Below are 18,387 nucleotides of genomic sequence, written 5' to 3' on the forward strand. Positions count from 1 at the left end.
TCCTATTTGGGTCAGTCCTTTACAGCAGCTACTGTGTGGCCGGCCTGGGGCCAGCGCTGCTCTGGGAACTGGCAGGGCGCGCAGGGCGGAGGCGGGGCGGCGGCAGGCTGGGCCAAGGGCTGTGAATAGAGTGATCACTAAAGGAACCAGAGAAGCTTCACCAGAACCTGGGAGCAGAGTTCCGAGCTCAATTCCAGGAAGATTTATTGGCGCCCTCTATTGACTAGCCAGTGATTTGTTCTGGGTGTACAGAGATGAATTAAGACACAGCTCTTGCGTACCGAAGCTTTCTGGCAAGGAGAGAATCAGCCTCTCAAAGTGAAATTACCACCAGCTATAACAGGAGCCAGAACTTGGGTGAGAGCGACTCCCTCCGGCAGGGGAAAGGCAGGGAGGAGGTGAGTCAGAACTGGAACTCGAAGGGAGAGATGGGGGAGGGGGCTGTCATTCTGGGCAGAGTAAAGAGTGAAACCGTGGAAAGCGTGGGGGAGCAGCAGAGGCCAGGCTTCTAAGGGACTTGAATGTCATACCCAGGGGTTTGCGGTTTAGCATGGTCTTTGGGGACTGGGGGACTGACGTGTAGTGTTTCCATATGTGGAGGTGAGCCACGAAGATAGGAGATGGCTGCTGAGGGGCCTGGACATAAATGCGGTGGGCAGATCTGGGGATAGGCCAAGGCCTGACCGCAGAAGCAGGGAAGGCCTGGGCAATAGTATTGACCCTGAAGGTGCAGGGCCTAGGGTAAAGGCCCCCTGCCCTAGGAGAGCCCCACTCTGGAAGTCCTGTTTCTCTGGCCTCCCCACCCCATCTGTTTGCCTGAGGCTGCAGCAAAAACAAAGAAAGAAAACACTCAATTGGCAGGAGATAAGCCCAGATAAGAGTCTGCCTTCCTCTGTACAAGGGAGGCAGTTGGCCTGGGAAGCTCTGCCAGGAAGCTGGGAGAGGCCTTGAAGGAGTGCCAGCCTGACCCTGCAGCAGAACCAGCCGCACCCTCGCGGCGGGGTCTCTGCCACTCCACGCTGTCCCGAGGCAGGAGGGGGAGCAGGTCCTCCAGGCTGGCTGCAGACTCTGCCATAGAGGGGTCCAGGCCCACCCTGCCTCCAGGTTAAGACGTCTTGACTTGGCCTGGCACACATGACTTCTGCTCTGGGCCTCAGTTTCCTCATCTGTAAAAAAGGCATAACATCTCCCTCACAGGGATGAGAGGGTGCTGGGTCTCTCAGCCCCTGTCTGTGACTGTCAGCTTCCCTTCGCCCAAGGGTCACTGCCAGGCCCACCCACTGCCCACCTACTGCTGAGAGCCCAGCTCCACCCCTAGTCCATCTCCCGATACAGTCAACTGCCTGTGGAGCCGAGAGCAGCCTCAGCGGAAGATGCTGGGCGCTCGGGTCATATCAGGCAACAGGAAGGGGGGGCAGGGAAGGCTTCCTGAAGCAGAGGCCTGAGCCTCTGTGAAAGGAGGACAAGAAGAGCCCAGGAGGGAGAAAAGTAAGGTCCAGGGGCAGAGGGCATAGAGGCAGGAAAGCCTGGGGCAGGCCGGAGGGCCTCTGATGTCACGTCATCGGGAAGATCTACAGACCCCAGGCGAGGAGGGCTCAAGGTTCAAACCCAGCAATTCTTCGGTGACCTCAACCCCACAGTGCCCAAAAGCCTGTTTCATAGATGAGGAAACTGAGGCCCCAGGAGAAGTGGCCAAGCAGGCCTAGGGCCCTGGGTCCTCTCCAGCACTGTGCCACCCCAAACCACGCTGCACACAGGGTCCCTGAAATCCACTTTTATTCATGTAAAAAAATCCCCAGAGAAAAGAGAAAGAATGTGACGCCTACTTCCCAGAGCTTGCGGCCTCCGCCGGGTGGTCCCTGGGGGAGTGAAGGAGGCTCTGCTCCCACTCTGGGACGTGGGTGTCCTCCCGCCCAGGCCTTTCTGGCCCACAACGCCCCAGCACCTTCCCTAGGACTAAGGACAGGAAGGAGGAGCTGGGGGCTAATAGGGGCCCAGGAGGGTGAAGGAAGGGAGTTAGTGTGGGGCGCTCAGCTCAGTTTAAAAAAATAAAATTTCTAAAGATAAAAAGTTAAAAAAAAAAAAAAAGAGCATTAGTGTCTTAGCCTCCGGCCCTCCTCCCAGCACCCCCTGGCCCTGTGGCCACCTCTTGCTCAGCCAGTTCAGAGCTTCGTATTCTCCTCTTGGGTCTCCGAGTCAGCGCCAGACAGGTGCCCGCTGCTCCCAGGTGCGTGACCGTTGCTGGCACAAGCCACCAGATGCCCGTCCCCCAGCCCCTCTCGCGTCTCGCCCAGCAGGCTCCGGCGGATCTCCTGGGGCAGCCTCGCCCGCTGCTCCTGACACTCCTGGGTCAGCTGGGCCAGCATCTACGGGACAAGGAGGAGGATCACAGGACAGGCCAGCTGGCACTCTGCCTGCCACTGCCGGCCGACCTCATTCAGTGACTCACCTTGGGCTCCTCTTCTATGAGCTGCTGTAGGACCTGCTGCTGCCCAGCCATTAGGCGTTCATGCCGCTGCTTCTGGGCCTCCTCCAGCTGTTAGTGGGTGGAGATGAGGGCTCAGCAGAGGGTCTCTAAGGGAGAGACCCTTAGAGACCCGAGTTGACCCTTACAGCAAATGCTCCAGGCTGACTCCAAAGCCATGGGGCACTATTGCAGACAGCCGGCTTTGGAGAAGATGTGGGCAAGAACGAGCTGTGGGGCCCAGAGGGAAAGGCTCTGGAAGCCCCACCAGGGCAATGTCGCACTAGGCCAGCACCGAGGAGGTGGGTTTCTGATGACTGAAGGAAGCGGGGTGGGTAGGGTAGCACTTGAGCCTCACTCACCCGACGGATGGAGTTGACTGACTCGGTGATGTGCCGACGGTTGATCTCTGTCAGTTCCCTGCACAGGAGCAAGGCAGGGTGGGCTCAGTGCCAGGCACCAACCCCTGCCTGCCCAGGGCCCCAAATGACTCCCAGCCCCGATGCCCTTACGCCTCCTTCTTATGTTTCTCCCTTGTCTTGGCCTCTGAGATACTATTGTGACGTTTCCTGTCCAGGATCTTCTGCAGTTCCTTCTTCTCCCTGGAGGAGCCGGTGGGGGAAGAGAAAGGGTCAGTGGCAGGACTGGGGACTCTGCCCTCATCCTGGCACTAAGGAGTCCCCCGCCCCCCCCACACACAAGATCCTCTGCCTTTACCTGTCATTTGTCTCCTTCAGCCTCTTGAGCTGAGTTGTGTGAGCATCCAGGACAATCTCCCTGAGCCGCTGCTGAGCCTGTGGACACAGGCAGGCAATAGGTGAGACAGGCTGACGACAGGTCTGTCCAGGAGGCAGGCTCTCCCTCACCGCTATACACTCCCCTCACCTGTCTCAGGTGCTCCAGCTTCCGTTCCGTCTCTGTGTCAGCCTGCGCCTCCCTCAGCTCCAGCAGACTCTGTACCTGTCTCTTCTGGAACTCTTGAAACCGTTTCACCTCCTCCTCCTCCTCCTCCTCGTTCTCCCCACCTCTGTGGGAAGAACCCCTCTGGGTGACTCATAGGTCATCACAAGGACTTGGGCTGGGAGGTAGAGGGGGGCTCCCAGCTGGCAAAGGTAGAAACCTGCCTGGGGGGCACGGGACAGTTTGTTATGCTAATTAGGAGGCCAGTTCACTCCACCAAAATGATGGGAGCCTGTCTGAGCAACAATCTCTCAAAACATGCTCCTCATGGGGGTCTCCCACAGTCGCTCCTTGGCAGGAAGAAGGTGGGACCGAACGTGGAGAGCCGCCTCTCCCTTGCACCCAACCTTCCTCCTTGGGAGTCAAGGAGCAGCCCTTGGCCATCCTCTACGCCCACCTAGCCCAGACGCAGAAGCCCACGTGCACTACTCCCCATATTCATATCAATGCACGCAGCACACTCGCACACATGTGGGCAGGGCACTCACAGGACACCTGGCCGGGGTCGGCACCTGCCCTCAGCCCGGGCCTGGGCCAGACTGTCCAGCAATCGGCGAGTGAGGGCAACCGCCTTCCGCTGATGCTTCTTGTGCAGCTCCCGCAGGTCTCGCTCTTGCCGGCTCTGGAGCTTCACCAGAGCCTTGTGGCCTCGGAGCTCTTCCAGCGGGGCTACAGCCACCTCTGTGAGCAGCAGGGCAAAGGCAGGCTGGGCTGGGGCAGGCCAAGCCCTCGGGAGCACCACACACCTCAAGTAGCCCCGCCCCACAGCACGCTCCACCTCCTGGACAGCCCCCTCCCACCGCGGCCCCACCGCGGCCCCACCCCTACCTGAGAGAATACTGGCAATGAGATCATCCCGCTGACCTGGAGAGCAGAGGCAGAGCTGTGGAAAGCTGGACAGGACTACGCTGCTCCCCTCAGCCCACCCCTGGCCCAGGCTGCCCCTTACCTGGGCTGCTCAGGGAGGGGCTGGTGGGGGAGGTGGTAGGGCCTGGGGGTCGGCGTGGGGAGGTGTCCAGTGGGCTGGGTGTGGGGTTTGGGGTCAGCTGGGACACCAGCTGCTGGGACTGGGTCTCCTGGCATGTCTCTGGGCCAGATTGAGCCTGTGGGGGAGAAAGCAGAAAGCTCTTTCCAGAAATGCTGTTCTTCTCTCCAGGCCCTTGTGTCCTTCCCAACCTCCAGGGGGATACCCAGTGCCCCTGCTCTGCCTCCCTCCACCCGTGTGGCCCTGGACTCCTCATCTGTGACGCAGGGCTGTTAAGACAACTACATGAGAAATAAGATGCATAGAACAAGCATGTCTAAACTCCTTCCCTACACAGGTGTGGGGAAGATAATATGAGATGGTGTCTCTAGGATGCTGGGCCCCATTGCATGTGCTAAGGAACTTCCAGATTGTTCTGGAAAGCCCTGGCTTTCCAGGAGAGCCCTCCTCAATCTGAGTCTCCCTCCACCCTTGCCCACAGCAGCTCATCTTCCTTGTTGCTTAGCTCCTGATTAAATCAGCAAAGGAAGTGACCACAAGTGGGCACTGGCTTCTCTGCCTAACAGCTCCACACAGCCGTCTCTCCCCTGCCTGCTGTAGGGCCCCTGGGACCGGATCTAGATGTTTGGGCAAGCCTCTGCTCTCGAACCCTCCCGACAGAAGCCACTGCCATCTCACGGCTCCCAGGATCCATAAGAGCTTCTGTGACTTCCAACCGCCCTGGCGAAGTGGCCGAACCCTGCACCCCGGCTCGGATCCTGCATGTAACTGGAGGGATTCTAGCCCAGGTCTGTCCCGAAGGCCTCTTATGCAGAGAGTAACCCAAAGCCACTGAGCCTTCGGAATGAGAGAGGCGACAGGCCGGAAGGCCCACACCGTGCAGCATGGCAGCAAACTCAAGTGGTGGGAGGACCATGTGAGCCGAGGTGGTGGAAAGAGCTGACACCTGGCCAGGCAGCGAGCTGGCGCCCCGCGTTCCCTTGGCTTATTTTCTGGTTTGGGTGAGAGAAGAATCCGGAAAGGGGAACAGCCCTCCAGGCAGAGGGAAGGGGCTGCATGATGCTGGCATTTGCCACAGGGCAGTGAGGAGCCCCGTGTGGGGAGAGGAGCCAGACCACTCGCTGGGAACGGGATAGGAGTGGGATGGGCTGGTGCAGGAGGATGAGCCAGGGAAGGCTGCAGGGTGCTTCTCTACCAGCCCAGGTCGGTCTCACCACCCTACCCGCCCCACCGCCATTGTTCCCCACGGTCCAAATGAACCTGAGCCCTGCTGCCTCCCACCCCCCTGCACCCAGCCAGCCCTGGCTCACCTCCCTCTCCCCAATGAGGGCAGCCAGCTGCTTGGCCCTCTGGTCCATCAGGCTGACGTGCTTGATGGGGTTGATCAGGGCTTCTGCATAATCTGGGTGGGGGCAGAGGGCAAGGGTCTTGGAGACAGAATTCCCAAGGCCAAAACCTCCCCATCAGCTCTGGTTTCATAGAGGGACCACAGAACCCACCCTCAACCTGGGCAACCCAGCTCAGTCATCCCCCGGTCCTGGGGGCGCCCTTGCCCCCGCTGCCTGGCCTGCCTGGCAGCTCACCCTGGTGGTCGTCAGGGATGTAGTCAGAGGCCTCGGTGTAGATGAGCAGGGCTGGCAGGCACAGCGGCTGGTTGGCCTCGTTTCGCAGGCAGATGTAGTGGTACCCTGGGAGGGTGGGCAGGCAAAGTGGATGGGACCCACTAGGTCCCCCTACACACTGCCCCTGCGCTGCCCAGAGCCCAGATGGCCTCACCTGAGCGGATGGCAGAGACGGGCAGGATCCGATGCCCCACAAACTTGCCGCCCTCCTCAAAAGCTGCGATCCTCAGCGAAGCCAGCGTAGGCAGCACCACCTGAGGACCCGGACTGGTGCTGAGCCACGGAGTTGACCCATGGCCAGTATGGCCCCTGAGCCATAGCTGACCACAGTCACTGAGAGGGGACCCTCAGACAAGCTGACCCAATGGCTGACCATTGGTCGCCATCGCCACAGAGCCAGTGGAGGACCCGCACTGCCATGGCATGACCAGGTGGATGGATATAGCAGCCGTCAGAGGCCTGAGCCGGGAACAGGCAGACCACAGCCCTCCAGGCACTGCTGTCGTGGGACAGGTCTGGTCATCACCAGCGAGTCATGAGTTTGGGACTGAGGCCACACCCCACCCGAGCAGGGCACGGAGGTCCAGTCCATTTGGGAAGTGGGGAAGAGCCACTGTGAGCGTGTGGCTGTGATCTCAGGCAGATCCTTCCTGCCTAGACGATGGGGAAGGCTGTGCCCCCTCCTCACGGGGGGCCACGGGACCTCCTGCTGTGCCACCCCCAATCCTCTTTTCCCCCTGCAGAGAGCAGGGAGCCTGAGCCTGAGCCTGAGCCGGGGACATGGAAGACCTGGGGTGGGGCCTGGAAGCGACAGGCCCAGCCTTGAGGTCCCTCGGCACCCCCACCTTCCAACCCTCGACTGCCACCAGTGCGCCTGGTTTCTGCCCAGCCAGGAGAGCCCCGCAGGTCTGGGCGGGAGCCACGCTTACCTTGGGGAAGTCGAAGGGCTCCTCCTCCCACACCGGGTTGAACGAGTTCCCCTGAGAGGTCCGCGTGCGGTACTTGCGTCGCGTGTCAACAGGGAGGCCGAACATGTCCACCTCTACATAGATGCCCACCTTCCTGTCGGACAGGAACTGCCCAGAGATCACCTGGAGAAGCCAGGAGGGTGAGGCGGCTGCTAAGCGTCCCGCCCCCAGCACACCGTGGTCAGAGCCCTCCCTGGTCCCACCTTGACCCGCAAGGCATTGGCCACGATGCCGTCCACGATGACCTCGGTGAAGGGGTCAAAGGACTTGTCCGGCCGCCGCATGAACTCAGGCTTGAGCAGGTAGCCACTGCGCCCATTATACTCGAACACACCTGCGTTGAGCTGCATCGCCACATCTGGGGTGACATGGGGAGGGTGAGGGTCAGCAAGGTTTACCGAGGTCAGGAGTCAGGAAAGACAGACAGTACCGTGCAGAGGGGGTACCAGGGATCATTAGGATCAGATCAAGTGGCATCAGGGATCCAGACTCAGAAAAGATGGGACAGAGGGAAAGGTCTAGGGTATGCCAAGGTCAGAGGCTGGGGTTAGCCAAGGTCTCCATTCGGTTTGAGAATCTGGGATTAGCTAGAGTCAGAGATCTGTTCAGACAAGATGAGCAGGGTCATGGGGCAGAAGTCAGTGAGGTTGGGGGCCGGGACCACAGGTGAGGTGGGGCAGTGCTCACCCAGGGTCTGGAAGTTGAGTGCCACGAGCTGGCAGCCCACGTTCCAGAAGAGCTGTGGCATGTAGTTGGACGAGTCCACACGGGTGCCCTTGGGGTAGATACGGCTGAGCTGCTGCTTGTTGTATCTGAGGTCAGCAGTCAGGGGCCACACCGTGCACTCGCCGGCCTCCTGCCTCAAGCCCAGCACTCCCGGCCTGGCCTCAGCTCCTGTGAACCCGCCTCCCGGCCTGGGCTAGAGCTGCCCTCTCAGCCATCTGCTTCTTGGCCTGGCCCTTGCGCAGTCTCCTAGGCCTGCCCCAAACACAGACAGGGGTGTCGGAGGGCCAGGTGCTGTGCAGGCGGCAGAAGTGGGGTCTGAACTGGCCTCGCAGTGCCCCCGGCCTGGCCTACTGGCCCCGGCGCTGCCAAAGGATACTCCACGAACTCCATGGGGCTCTTGGTCAGATGCTCCATAGCCTTGGTCTCCACGAAGGATGACATCTCAAAGCACTTGTTCCTCTCTGAGGGGTGAGTGGGAAGGGGTCAGGCCTGAAAGAGCCAAGGTGGCTCCCACTCCCACCATGTCCCACCCCACTCACTTCGAGCAGCCTCAAAGGATTTGAACTTGACAGGTTCGATGTAGTTGACGAGTGTTGACATTTCCTCAGTGGCATTGACCTCACTGCTGGCGGTGCCCTGTGGCCCCCAAACACAGGGTCAACAGTGCCATCAGCTAGAAGTTACCTCGCCTGCCCCCACCATGAAGGAGGCATGGACCCTATTCCCGCCCCGGCAATCACAACACCCGGTGGCCTTAGCAAGGGATGCAGGCCCTCCATGGCCTGTCAGCCCTGGGCCCGTCTGCCCCACAGCCTTCTCTCTGGGGCCCGGCCAACGTGCCACCCTCCTGGTTGGCCTCCTGCCTCCTTGATCCTGTCAGCTGAAACTCTTCTCTTGACCCCAGGGATTCAATTACCTACATGCAGATAGGCCCCCAACTTCCAACCACCACCTTGCCATCTCCTCTTGGGGGGCTTATAAGGCTCAAACTCAACCCGTGATGTTGAACTCAGCTGCCCCTGCCCACAGCCTTCCCCACCCTGGGCCCCTCCCAAATCCGACCTCAGAGCTGACTTTTCTGTCACCTCCTCTCCTCAGAACTTCTCAACACTGCCTGGTGAACACAGCACCCCTTCTGCACTCTCCGGCCCTGCCACAGGTGTTCCCTCTCCCTCAGGTCTGCTCACCCACCCTCCCCGCCCAGGTCGGACTCCCCTTCCTCCCCCACTTCTGCTCCCTAACTCACCCCTCCCTGGCCCATGCCCTGAGCATAATTCACACTCGCTTCCGTGCCTGCTTATCTAAGACCCCTCCTGCCTGCTCCACAGGACCCCTGACCCTGCCCTGAACTCTAGGAGAGTATGGAATGTCTGACGATGGCCAGAGCCAGCCCCCAGGGGTATGCCTGGCACACAGTAGGTGCTTGGCAAAACACTTGGGAAATGAATACATGCTGCCTTTTTTTCATTCCTGCCGGTAGGCCTGACCTCATCTGTGGTTGGTTTTTTGGGGTCTGTCTGTTCCTCCTCTTCCTCATCCTCCTCCTCATCCTCACGATCGGCTGGACCAAGATCGGGGCCCCGCTGGGGTCCCTCCTCGCCCAGAGACTTCTGAGGCTCTAGGCTGGGCTTCTCAAGGCCTGCCTCCTCCCCATTGCTCAAGCCAGGGCAGCTGTCGGAGCTGGGGGACCCTGTAGAAGACGGGGCCACAGGGGGTCAGGGCTAAGGGCACACACACAGACACTCAGGAGTCAGGAGAGGTCGTGTCCAGTGTGTGTGGAAGTGACTTAGTGAAGTCTCAGGGCAGCGTGCCCGGGAAAGGGCAGGTCAGGAGTTGATGTAGTGGTAACGCAGAAGGGTTAAAGGTCAGGGCCCAGAGTTACATCTATCAGGGAGGGAGGGAGGGAGGGAGGCTCAGAAGGGTGAGAAGCCACGAACTGGGGTACGCCATCCTTGAAAGTGGGGATAAAGGATGACATGGTGGGATTCCATGTCGGGGGGCAGTCAGGGACACGCCTAATGAAGGGGCCTAGTGAGGGGAGCGGTCACGGGGCAGATGTAAGGAATGCTTCAATAAAATGGGAAGTCGACGCTTAGCTGAAATTATACCCAGGTGGGCAGACTCTGTGGAGGTCAAAGGACAGGGGTCAGAGGTCTGAGTGTCACACCCCAAGCATGGGGATGTGGCTCACTGAGGTCAGAGGTCAGAATTCAGAGTCATAACCCGGTCAGGCTGAGGGCCATGTGAGGTGGGAGGTTGAGGCTGAGGGGCCAGGAGCTGAATGCGGCCAAATCTGACCAGGGTGAGTCCCGTGAGGTGAGCCCCTGGGGTCGGAGGCCCCATACTCAGCTAAGAGGTGGTGAGTGGCTTGGTGAAGAGGGAGGTCGTGTTGGGAGAAGGGAAGGTTGGTCTGAGGGAGGGGGGTCAGGATCAGGGTCAAAGGTCAGGCCAGGGCCATACCGAGCTGGGGTGAGGAGGGCTCGGTGGCGGCAGAGCTCTCGCTCAAGGCCGAGTTGCTCTGCTCCAGCGGCCGCTTGCGCAAGGAGCTACCGGTGCCACCCGTGCTGGGTCGGTGCCGCTTCTTGTTCTTCACCAGGATGCGGCCCATCAGGTCCTGGGGGCTGGGCAGCGGGGTGCCCGGGGCCAGCTGGTGGGCACAGACAGGTCAGGACCTGCTGGGGCGCCCTCACCCCCAAGCCCTGCCACGGCTCCGAGCCCCCATACCGGGTACTTGTCCAGTGGGTCGATGAGCAGCGCGTCCCCAAAGATGGAGCGGCAATACTCAGCCATCTTGGCCTGCTGCTTCGCCCTGTGGGGGCCAAGGTCAGAGGTCAGAGGTTCCTGGGGTGAAGTTGAGGTCCCCAGGCTAGGTCAGAGATCCGCAAGGTCAGTGGAAGGTTCCGGGGTCGGAGGTCACAGGAGTGGCTCCACAGGCCACGGTAAGAGGCTGTCTTTGGGTTTATTAGGGGTCCCCAGGTCAGAGGCCTCCATATTACAGACTGCTGAGACAGATGTCTTGGGTCAGGGGCCCACTCACGAGTCCACGTGGTTCTCGAAGGAGAGGATGACGGGGTAGGGTGAGGTCTTGAAGGCAGTCTCCGCAATGGCCTCGAGCACGTCCCTCAGCGGCACCTCCGTGGTCATGGTGAAGCCATGGGTGATGAAAGGCTCCTCCTCAGGCGGCCGCCCTTTCCACACGTCCAGCTCCACGCAGCGGCAGCCCCACAGCAGTGCCTGCCGGTACATCTCCACCGACGAGGTCCCAGCCAGCTGTCCCGCTAGAAGGAGGCTCTGTCACCAAAGCCACCCGGCCAGCCTGGCTCCTCCCCCTCCTCCCCAGGCCTGCTCCGAACCAGGCCAGGCTGGGGACACACAGGTCCCCATGGTGGCCAGGCCCAGCCCTGGCACACTCTGTCTGGCCAGCCCTTGATCACTCCTTAATTCATCGTGGAACAAGCACCATCTCTCCAGGACAGGGTCCAGGTCCCGCCACCCAGCCCCTGGTGCCCACCCAAGCTGGGCAGAGTCTGTGTCCAGCAGTGCTGGCTGACAGGTTGGTCTTTCGCCAGCTCACTCTCTTTCACATAAACACTCGCCAGCCTGAACCGGGGAGTCGTGCCTAACACCCCCATGGTCCTTCACTTCCCTTTCCTCCCTCCACTGCAGCTGCCCTGGCATAGCCTCCATCACCTCCTGCCTGGGGACAGCAGGCCCCTCCCTACCTGCCATCCAATCTCTGCAGAGGACCTGGCGTCATCCTTCTAAAAACATGCCAGGTCACATCACCTACCCCTGCTTAATGCCCTCCAAAAAGCCTTTCCTGACCACTCAGGATACATCCAAATTCCTTCCCTGCTGGGTCCAGCTCTGCCTCCTTCTCCGGTCCCCTCTCTCCTCTGTCTGCGACAGCTCCTGCCCCGCCTGGCTTCCCGGCCTCCTTTCTGCTTCTTAAAAGCACCAAGCGGTCTCCTGTTACCGGTCTTTGCACAGCTGATGGAGGCTTAGCCCTTCCCCCCAGGAAGCCTCTTGGACTACCCATGAGACAGACCCACGCAGAGAAGCCCCGCTCCCCGGGGACAGGCTGCTCCCTGCCTGCATCCCTAGCACTGGCCATCCCAAAAGGAGGGTGGCAGTGTAAAGGCCAGAGGGCAGAAGTCACGGATGCCATCCTTCCCTCCCCGCCAGCCGAGGGTGGCTCACTCACCCGTGAGATAGGTGTTATGTGAGGAGTTGATGAAATAGGCACTCAGTGGCTGGGTCATGTCTGCACTCAGATCCAGGGCCTCTAGGGGCAGGATGCCGTTCTCTTCGCCTCCCAGGTAGCGGCTGAAGCCCTCCATGGACATCTGGTCTGAGGGCCAGGTGGAGTCAGCAGGGTCAGTTAGGTCCACCCCACCCCCCAGTGCTCCCCCATCCCACCAGCTCACCTCGCTCCAGGAACTGCTGGTTGGGCTCATACTTCTCGATTAGCTGCCGGGCCTGGGAAGGTCCCAGGGGTGGGTACAGCACTTCATTGAGTCTTGGGTCCCGTTGCTTTTGGTTGATGAAGTCCATGAGCTGCTCCAGGGTCAGGTATGGCTTGCCCTTGGCACCTCTGGAGGGGGCAGAAAGCCAGTCAGGCTGAAGCTCCTGCTCCAAGCCCTCGCCCTGGCAGAGGGAATCGGCACCCACTGACTGAGACCTGGGCAAGTCGCTTCCCCTCTGAGCCTCGGTTTCCTTAACTGCTCTCCTGCCGACTCAGTGCTGACATTAGCATTAGCAAGGGCTGTGGAAGCCACCAAGGCCTGCTGCGCCATGCTTCTGGACCCTGGACCCAATCTCAGCTTCGGCTCTTATTCTCTGTGTGAGCTCAGGCAAGCCCCACAACAGTCTGAGCCACTGGGGTTTCATTCTCAGTGTGGACTGATGAAAGTAACCTGGGCAAAGAGTCAGCAGAGAGCTGTCCACAGCAGAGCTGCCGGCAAAGTGGCTCTGAGCTCAGCCATAGCCCTGTGCACTCGGATCCCTGACAACTCTACTTCCCCTCCTGGGCTGGAAGGAACCCCCAAGCAGAGGCCAGCACAGAGCATGGGGGCTGGTAGGCGGGCCCAGCCCTACTCACATCTCCAGGAGGATCTTGTCAATGTCTGGCCGCAGACACAGCTTATTCAGGAACCGCTCGAAGATTTCCAAGGAAAACTCATCAGGCCGGATGGACTCACTCTGGGGGCCGAGGAGCGTGGGTGAGAACCCTGGGGCAGCCAGACCCAAAAGAACAGGCGCCCACCATGACACCCCCCTGGCCCTAGCCCCAGTCCCCAGCCCCCTCACCCGATTAAACTTGAGGCCACAAGACTCCAGCGCAGTCTCCACCCGCTTCTTGTCTGCTGAGAACATCTTTAGGATGCTGAACAGGTGGAAGGGGTCAAGGTCAGTGGGAGCAAAGGCCAAGGGGAAGGGGCCGAGGGGAAGAGGGTCACTCACTTCTTGACCGGGATCCGTCCATCCTGGTTCACCTGCAGCTTCAGCTTTGTGTATCTGAAGAGGGGACAGGCGGAAGGGTCATGCCCTAGGAATGACCACCGGCACCCCCAACGCCCCCCAGGCAAGCCCGGGGCTTACGCTTTGCGCAGGAAGGTGTTCCTGGAGGCATTCTGAGCCAGGATGTTCATAGCCAGTTTGAACAGCTCCTCGGCCCAGACCTGAGGGATCAGGATGCAGAGGGAGGGGGTGAGTGGGGGATGGAGGGGTTGACCCAACTACAGCCCACGCCCATGCCCAGAACTGGGTATGATACCCAATAAGAGCTTAAATACTGCTCTGTCAGAAGATGATTACAATTAGGAGTAGAGAACAGCCTACTATATAACAGGCTCTCACTAAGTGTGGCTGACTCAGCAAGTAAGGCAGTGGCTCCCCAAGATGAGCCCTCGGGCCCAGCCCACCTTGGCTGTGTCATCCTGCACGGCCATGAAGTTCAAAAACGATGTGGTCACTGGGTCTGGCCCAGCCACCACTGTCATCAGCTTCTCCTCCAGCCGGGCATCAGGGCCCCCAAAACCCAGCACTTCCCGTATCTTGGGGTCCTGAGTAGGCAAGAATCAAGGGTAAGGAGGGGTATCCCCATTCGTCACCGCCTTACTCCCACACTTAGTCCTGGGCCCCATCACTCACCTTGGGCAGACGGGCATAACGGCCTGTTCTTGTGTCCCTGATGGAACTGATGTCCAGTGTGTCCACCTCCTGGGGAAAACAGATGCTAGGGTGAATCTGAGAAGCTACAGAGCAAGAGCACCCAAGCTCCCTACCTGAGCCAAAGAGTGGACACCCCCTTCTGTCACCCTAGTCTCAGCCCCTGTCCTCAGCATTTCTTGTCCAGCAAGCCCTGGGAGAGGTCAGCCTGTAGCTGGGCCCTACCCCCATAGGTGGGAGACGGGGGCAGGGGCCTGGGGCAAGGGCCCTAGACTTGAGCGAGCTGCAGCAGCGCCCACCCTCACCATGTTGGGTCCTGTCCAGTACAGGAAGAAGCCATTGGAGTCCACACGCAGAGTCACCAAGTTCCGACTGGAGGCCTCCTGGGGAAGAGATGAGACAGTGGGGGTCAGAGGGTGAGGGCTGTGGCCCAAGCTTGATCCTTGAACCCCCTGGGGCCATCCAGCATCGTTTCTGACAGTGAGCAAAGACGAAGCTTCACCCAGCCCAAAGGACCTTTGTGACTCCCTACAAGTCCTCAGGACAAAGCTGAGGTCCTGAGGTCCTAGCACCTCTCCCAGAGTCACCTCTCTCTTGCCCTAAGACTGTCACATGGACCACTAACTACCCTTTCCCCACGTCCAGCTTTTGCATCATTGTTCCTTTGCTAAGCTATTCTTTCCTTCCTTCTCTACTCATGAAATCTGACCCACCTCCCTGGGGAGCCCTCCTTGGACCCCAAACCCAGGCTCAGTTTCCCCAGGTCTAAGAGCTCCTGCAGCTCCACTGGGAATATTTATGGGATGAAAGCAGGGGGTTTGTAGGTCTGACCCCCACAGCTCTTCTGTGGCCCTAGGGGTCCCATGATGACAGCCACCCCTTACATCTGCCACAAAGTCCATTAACCCCCACCCCGCTCAGCCCGTCTTACAGACAGAGTCTCTCCAGAAGGACACTCACCCTGCCCTCAGAATCAGAGCGAATTCTGTCCTCCCTCAAACAGCCTTGAGGAGGGCAGGGAAGGGTGTGCTGACCCCATTGTGTGAGTAGGACCTGGCTCCTGGCAAACTCCCAGGGCCACCCCAGGCAACGCAGGACCAGCAGCCCGAGAGGGGCCATGAGGAGCTTAGACTTATCCAGGGCCAGAGTGGCCAAGTGGTCACAGCAAGAACTCTCCTGCCCCAGTAGAGGACCTCACCTCACCTCACCTTGGTGTCAACCCTCAAACTGCTGCTTGCCGTCTGGCAGACAATCTGGTCATCAATACAACAGCTCTCCTCACACCACCCCTACTGTGTGCCAGGTCCAGTTCTAAGCACTTAACATCTAGGAGCTCATGGAGTCCTCTTTTAACAATCCAGTGTGGTATGTACTATTGTTCTTTCCATTTCACAAGTGAGCAGACTGAGGCACTGGGAAGCTATGCAGATTGTGTAAGGTCAAGGAGAGGAGTTCGGATTTGCATGCAGGCAGTATGGCTCCAGAGTCCAGTAGGAAGCAGGGAACAAGGACTCCTGCCAGGCTTCCAGCTCCTGGCCTCAGCCGAAAGCCCAATGTGAAACTGGAATTAGTCTCCACTCTTCAGACTCAGTTTCCTCTTCTGGAGGATGGGATTGCACCAGCCCCGCCCATCTCAGGCTTTGCTTACAAAGGACAGGAAGTTCTGGAGGCAGAGGGGACTGACCCTGGGACTTCAGTAGAAGCTTGAGTCTCTCCACCTCACTGTGCTTACAAACATCTTCATCCCCTCTCAATTCCCAATTCTGCCCTGGGGCTCAGGACCCCCCAATTGTGTGTGGAGGGAGTTCTGTACTAATGGCCCCAGGGGCTCCCCCTGCCCCTCCCCAAGGGTCTGGCTTTCAAAGGCAGGCCAGGCCCTCTGCTCTCCCGCCCCAAGTGCTTGTCAGCACACCCCCACCCCACCCTAGGGCCCTCTCCCTGTTTCCCCTTCCTTATTTGGGTTTATCACACTGGGAGGAAAAAGAGAAACTTTCCCTTCGGGCCGGTCTGGGGAAAGAGGTCTCCCCGGACTCCGGGGGGGGCCAGTCACCCTCTAAGGCACACCTGCTGCCGCAGGCCACACCCCCAGCCCCTCCCCCCAGCTCCCACGCCTACCCGCCCCACCCAGCCGGAAAGGAGCCCAGAGACTTCCAGGCCTCTGGCCTGACTGGGAAGGAGCAGCGAGGAAGCTCCGGCGGCGGGGTGGGTGGAGGCTAGGGAAGGAGGAGCCCTGGGGGCAGAGGAGGGGGCAGAGTGAAGTGAGGGTGGGGCACAGTCGTGGGACCCGGAGCCGCAGGTGAGGACCAGGGCAAAGGCGGGTAGAAAGGGAGCCAGGATTTATTGGGGTTCAAAGTCCCATATTAGGGAGTGGAACCCAAAGTTCCCCAGGGATGTAGGAACTTGGGGAACCAAAGCCTCCACTAGGAGGTGACTTGGTGCTCCCACCTGAGCAGGGGGCTGGGCTGGGACCCAAAGTACGGCAAAGCGGTGCCAGTCAAAATAGGGTGAAAAAGTGATGAATGGAGAAGAATGTTCGGACTAGGGAACTGGGAAGAGTAGGGTCTCAGCGGCACCCACCCAAAATGGAGGTGCACTGGGCCAGATTGGGAGCCAGGGTCCTCAAGCCAAAGAGTCCAGTACCGGGCAAGGGTCTGGGGACTAGAACAGGATTGGAGGAACCGGAATTAGACCGGTAGGGAGGGGTGGGGGAAGGGCAGTGAAAAGGGGCTGAGATTTATTGGGTTCAAAGTTTCCGGAGCCAAGGAGCAGAAAGCCAAGTTTTTCTGCAGCTGAGGACTGGGGTGGGGAGGGGCAAAATCTTCATTACGGAGACGACTGGGGGCTCAAGTTTCCCCAGCGAAGCCAGGCTGGAATAGGGGTCCCCGGCATCTGGCCGAGCTTGAGTGAGGGAGTCCCGGGATCTGGGCGGAGCAGGGCCCTCCCCTACCCCCTCCACTTACCTCGTCCCATTTGATGAACTTACTCCCGCGCCGCAGGATGTCCACCACGGTGGGCGGCTCCAACTGCAGCGCGTGGACGCCCGGCCTGGCGCCCGCCATGGCCGGGATGGGGGCGGGCGGGGGACCCACCGGACCCCGAGGGGGACCGACGGCACTGCTGCTCCTTCCGCACGCTCCCGCGCGGCCCGCTCCAGCCCCTCGGCGTCAGCGTCCGCCTGCCCGCCAGTCTGTCCCAGACAGACCAGAGAATCGGCGGGGTCCGGCTGGGGCGGGGCGGGGGCGGAACCACAGCGGCGCCGCCCCCTCCCATCGCGTCGGGCCGGCCCGCTCGCGTCGGCTCCCCCTGGCGGCCGGGGCGGCGACTGCAGCCAGAGTCGGGGATTGGGGCAAGGGTGTACCTGAACCGCCCCCCCCCCGGCACTTCGCTGGGGCTCAGCTGGAAGAGCCCGGGGTGAGGAGAGGACGCTTGGAGCCAGAGGGGCTATTGTGGGTGTAAAGCGTGCTGCAGAAGACCGGCCGGGGTCAGCCCGCTAGGGTTTCTAAGGGGCGAGGATGGGGTACCATAGGAGAGCCAGACTTGAGCCCCGGTACGCAGAGCCCCCCTCACCCCACTCCTGCAGCACTTAGCTGAGTGCAGGAAAAGCCACTCCCACCTCTCTGCCCCTCACTTCCTCCCTCACCCCTCCTGCAGCAATGCAGTCCCCCTCCTGGGAGCACTTAGCCAGCATGGGCCTCCCGCCAGCGACCCCTCCCCCGTCCCTAGCCCGCGGAGACCGGGCGCCTGCCGCCTCCTTGGAGGACCCAAGCATCCTGGCCTTTCAGAGCGAGCCCAGGAGCAGCCTCATTCTGGGGCTACAGACCCCCATGACCCAACCTGGAGCCTGTCCCTGGGGGGCAGTCCTGACTGAAAACTACGGAGGGGACAGCTGGTCGTTTGTCCAGAGGGGTCAGAAACCTCGGGTGTGTCCAGGAACAGCGGGGTTGAGAAGGTGCTCTGCAATGCCTGGCCCACAGCAGGTGCCCTGAAATCTGCGTTTCAGCAATGGGAGGGGGAAGGTACCTGGGCCCTGGGATGGGTGGGGGCTATAGCCCCTCCCGCAGGGCTTGGCTGGGGGGGCTCCTGCCTGGGGGCCCCTGTGGGAGCCCCCCCAATACAGAGGCAGTGGCAGCAGCAAGTTTAAAGTAGAACTCATCCAGAGGGGCCAGCCAAGTCACCTAGAAACCCAGAAAGAGAGGGAGCTTGTTCTGGGGGAGGAGGGATCAGTCAAGGAGGAGCTTGGCCTGCAGGCCTCTGCCCCAGGCTCTCAGACCCCCGAGGGGAGCCCTGCCTGGTATTGACCATCCTCACAATTCCTGCCATGTTGGGTGCCAACTTTAACCCAAGGAATCTCTCTGTCTTTGGCCTAGGCCCTGTGGGGTATGATTATTATCTCCACAGGCCCAGAGAGAGAAAGAGACTTGCCCAAGGTCACATAGATCTGTAGGAGGATTTCAGCCCTCTGACTTAAAGCCTGGCTAGTGTCGCCTCCAC

General features: G+C 60.3%; 1 protein-coding gene across 1 annotated transcript; it reads right to left on the bottom strand.

The window, feature by feature from the left end:
* Window positions 1–179: 179 nt before the first annotated feature.
* Window positions 180–17,085, bottom strand: PLCB3 (phospholipase C beta 3). Its single transcript, XM_039860048.1, has 32 exons — window positions 16,857–17,085; window positions 14,202–14,279; window positions 13,879–13,947; window positions 13,650–13,790; window positions 13,327–13,406; window positions 13,189–13,242; window positions 13,036–13,111; window positions 12,827–12,927; window positions 12,153–12,319; window positions 11,930–12,076; window positions 10,763–11,003; window positions 10,450–10,534; window positions 10,186–10,372; window positions 9,213–9,415; window positions 8,265–8,361; window positions 8,102–8,186; window positions 7,687–7,811; window positions 7,203–7,357; window positions 6,961–7,122; window positions 6,186–6,285; window positions 5,993–6,097; window positions 5,720–5,811; window positions 4,374–4,527; window positions 4,253–4,288; window positions 3,913–4,105; window positions 3,350–3,491; window positions 3,182–3,258; window positions 2,977–3,066; window positions 2,827–2,884; window positions 2,450–2,536; window positions 2,147–2,366; window positions 180–1,166 (listed from the first exon to the last, which is right to left on the bottom strand). Exons 1-31 carry the CDS (start codon window positions 16,953–16,955, stop codon window positions 2,163–2,165), a joined length of 3,690 nt encoding a protein of 1,229 aa, XP_039715982.1. The 5' UTR covers window positions 16,956–17,085; the 3' UTR covers window positions 180–1,166; window positions 2,147–2,162.
* Between the last annotated feature and the right edge of the window lie 1,302 nt (window positions 17,086–18,387).

The sequence above is a fragment of the Pteropus medius genome, unplaced genomic scaffold (genome assembly GCF_902729225.1).
Source record: "Pteropus medius unplaced genomic scaffold, Ma_sr-lr_union100, whole genome shotgun sequence".
Taxonomy (NCBI): domain Eukaryota; kingdom Metazoa; phylum Chordata; class Mammalia; order Chiroptera; family Pteropodidae; genus Pteropus; species Pteropus medius.